Source organism: Oncorhynchus gorbuscha, unplaced genomic scaffold (genome assembly GCF_021184085.1).
Source record: "Oncorhynchus gorbuscha isolate QuinsamMale2020 ecotype Even-year unplaced genomic scaffold, OgorEven_v1.0 Un_scaffold_723, whole genome shotgun sequence".
NCBI lineage: Eukaryota > Metazoa > Chordata > Actinopteri > Salmoniformes > Salmonidae > Oncorhynchus > Oncorhynchus gorbuscha.
Genome location: NW_025745530.1, coordinates 258,279 through 261,451, shown reverse-complemented (window position 1 = coordinate 261,451; position 3,173 = coordinate 258,279). Strand labels below are relative to the sequence as shown.

Genomic DNA, 3,173 nt, shown 5'->3' with positions numbered 1-3,173 from the left:
GACCTCACAGCCTCCGTAGGGACACTCTGCTCTGACAAAGTAGACTGGGTAAACCACCGAGGCTGTCACATACCTGTAAGAAGAGGAGAGGAAGAGGAGAGGAGGGGGAGAGGAGGGGGAGAGGAGGGGGAGAGGAAGAGGAGAGGAAGAGGAGAGGAGGGGGATTGTGTTAGTCAGCGATGTCATGTTTAGTGATATCCGTTTAGTGGTGTCATGGTTAGTCAGTGGTGTCACGGTTAGTCAGTGGTGTCACGGTTAGTCAGTGATGTCACGGTTAGTCAGTGGTGTCACGGTTAGTCAGTGATGTCACGGTTAGTCAGTGGTGTCACGGTTAGTCAGTGGTGTCATGGTTAGTCAGTGGTGTCACGGTTAGTCAGTGGTGTCACGGTTAGTCAGTGGTGTCATGGTTAGTCAGTGGTGTCACGGTTAGTCAGTGGTGTCACGGTTAGTCAGTGGTGTCATGGTTAGTCAGTGGTGTCATGGTTAGTCAGTGGTGTCATGGTTAGTCAGTGGTGTCATGGTTAGTCAGTGGTGTCACGGTTAGTCAGTGGTGTCATGGTTAGTCAGTGGTGTCACGGTTAGTCAGTGGTGTCATGGTTAGTCAGTGGTGTCATGGTTAGTCAGTGGTGTCATGGTTAGTCAGTGGTGTCAGTCAGTGGTGGTTAGTCAGTGATGTCATGGTTAGTCAGTGGAAGGCTATCCCATGTCTACTTTATGACATAGTAATGTATGTCTAACACTTGTTTGTCTCATGTTGAGGATGTTATGCATACATGATGACGTGTAACGATGATTATGGTGATGTGATGTCATACGTACATGAGGGTCGCCAGGGCGGCGAATGCTACCGTCAGGTTATCCCAGGAGACGGGCAGACAGGCGTGGAGACGGGTGGCGTCCAGGAAGAACACCACCGTCGTCATGCCGAAGCACGCGCACCACACCGCCATGCAGAACACGCCGTACGACCCGCCGCTGTAGCCCGCACTGTGGCTCACCATGGCAACCACTGAGCAGCCCAGGGCCAGCTGGGAGAGGCGGGCGGCGCCAAGCGAGGAGAAGACCGCTGCCTTGTTGAGGTACTGACCCCCCTGAGGGCTCATAGTCAGGAGTCAGGGTTCAGAGATCAGGGGTCAGAGGTCAAGGGTTAGAGGTCAGAGGTGAGAGTTTGTGGGTTAAGGGGGTGTCTGTCCTATACTGGAGTAGGATGAAGTGGAAAACGTCACGACACAAAGCAAGTCTTGAATGTATCGACTCATGAACCAGGTGTGTTTGTGCGTGAGTGTGCGTGGTTGCTTCCCGCTCTGCTGTTTCTGCCGGGACGCTAGGGACTCTGGGTATTTTCTGGGCCTCTATTTATGTGTCGGCGACTCACGGTATGTCACAAAGAAAACAGGTCAGAACGCAGCCGTCCCTCGTGGCTGAAATGCTCTCTGGATCACGTGTGTGTAGAGAAGCTCGGACTGATCCCCTGTTCAGACACATCAAACGGACACACTGTAGTCAGAATATCTTCTTGAGTCCATATATTTCTTGTGTAGTCAGAATATCTTCTTGAGTCCATATATTTCTTGTGTAGTCAGAATATCTTCTTGAGTCCATATATTTCTTGTGTAGTCAGAATATCTTCTTGAGTCCATATATGTCTTGTGTAGTCAGAATATCTTCTTGAGTCCATATATGTCTTGTGTAGTCAGAATATCTTCTTGAGTCCATATATTTCTTGTGTAGTCAGAATATCTTCTTGAGTCCATATATGTCTCGTGTCTTTATATATATATTTCTTCAGTCCATATATGTCTTGTGTAGTCAGAATATCTTCTTGAGTCCATATATTTCTCGTGTCTTTATATATATATTTCTTCAGTCCTATGATACATATTTGAATCCTTAGAAAAGTGACACATAGTATATGTATTTCTTGAGTCGTTGAATACTGGACATTCATAAACCCAGTATTTACATCCAACTGCTGAATTCAAAAGAGCCGACCTGTTCCTCTTTTGAGGACTCTTTCAGTCTCTGTCAGAGCTTTTCTTCTCTTGGGCGGAACAGTATAGATTCTCATCTGTGACTTACCTCTGGGTTATCGTCATTCTGTCATAATCCCAGTATGTAATATCATGTAATGATCCAATATAATCCGGTCCAGTCACCTTGTTTGTCTTCCGATGGTCAAGTTTGAAGTCCTTAGGTCCACGACCACTTTGGCTCCCTGTGTCTGTTGCAGTACACACTCTCACTGACAACCAAGACATGTGGCCCAAAAACCACCTCTCTCTCTCTCTCTCTCTCTCTCTCTCTCTCTCTCTCTCTCTCTCTCTCTCTCTCTCTCTCTCTCTCTCTCTCTCTCTCTCTCTAGCTATCTATCTCTCTCTCTCTCCCTCTCTCTCTGAGGAGACAGGGAGTTGGTCAGTCAGTCAGTCAGTCAGTCAGTCAGTCAGTCAGTCAGTCAGTCAGTCAGGGAAAGTTATTTAAATACAAGGGTTGGGCAGATGGATGTGTGTGTGAGGGGGTATGTGTGTGTGTGTGTGTGTGTGTGTGTGTGATGTGGGGGTATGTGTGTGCGTGTGTATGAGGGGTGTGTGTGTGTGTGTGTGTGTGTGTGTGTGTGAGGGGGGTATGTGTGTGCGTGTGTATGAGGGGGTATGTGTGTGTGTGTGTGTGTGTGTGAGGGGTGTATGTGTGTGTGTGTGTGTGTGTGTGTGTGTGTGTGTGTGTGTGTGTGTGTGTGTGTGTGTGTGTGTGTGTGTGTGTGTGTGTGTGTGTGTGTGTGTGTGTGTGTGTGTGTGTGTGTGTGTGTGTGTGTGTGTGTGTGTGTGTGTGTGTGTGTGTGTGTGTGTGTGTGTGTGTGTGTGTGTGTGTGTGTGTGTGTGTGTGTGTGTGTGTGTGTGTGTGTGTGTGTGTGTGTGTGTGTGTGTGTGTGTGTGTGTGTGTGTGTGTGTGTGTGTGTGTGTGTGTGTGTGTGTGTGTGTGTGTGTGTGTGTGTGAGGGGGGTGTGTGTGTGTGTGTGTGTGTGTGTGTGTGTGAGGGGGTATGTGTGTGTGTGTGTGAGGGGGTATGTGTGTGTGTGTGTGTGTGTGTGTGTGTGTGTGTGTGTGTGTGTGTGTGTGTGTGTGTGTGTGTGTGTGTGTGTGTGTGTGTGTGTGTGTGTGTGTGTGTGTGTGTGTGTG

At 48.4% G+C, this 3,173-nt stretch overlaps 1 protein-coding gene across 1 annotated transcript in view; it reads right to left on the bottom strand.

The window, feature by feature from the left end:
• The window catches only part of LOC124019162 (myeloid-associated differentiation marker-like protein 2), a 2,598-nt gene extending 835 nt beyond the window's left edge, over positions 1-1,763 (bottom strand). The window contains exons 1-2 of the mRNA XM_046334553.1: positions 820-1,763; positions 1-73 (exon numbers count right to left, since the gene is read on the bottom strand). The exon at positions 1-73 is cut by the window's left edge and continues 835 nt beyond it. Of these exons, the coding sequence (XP_046190509.1) occupies positions 1-73; positions 820-1,103 (357 nt within the window). The 5' untranslated portion in view covers positions 1,104-1,763. The remainder of the gene's footprint in view (positions 74-819) is intronic.
• Positions 1,764-3,173: the final 1,410 nt, after the last annotated feature.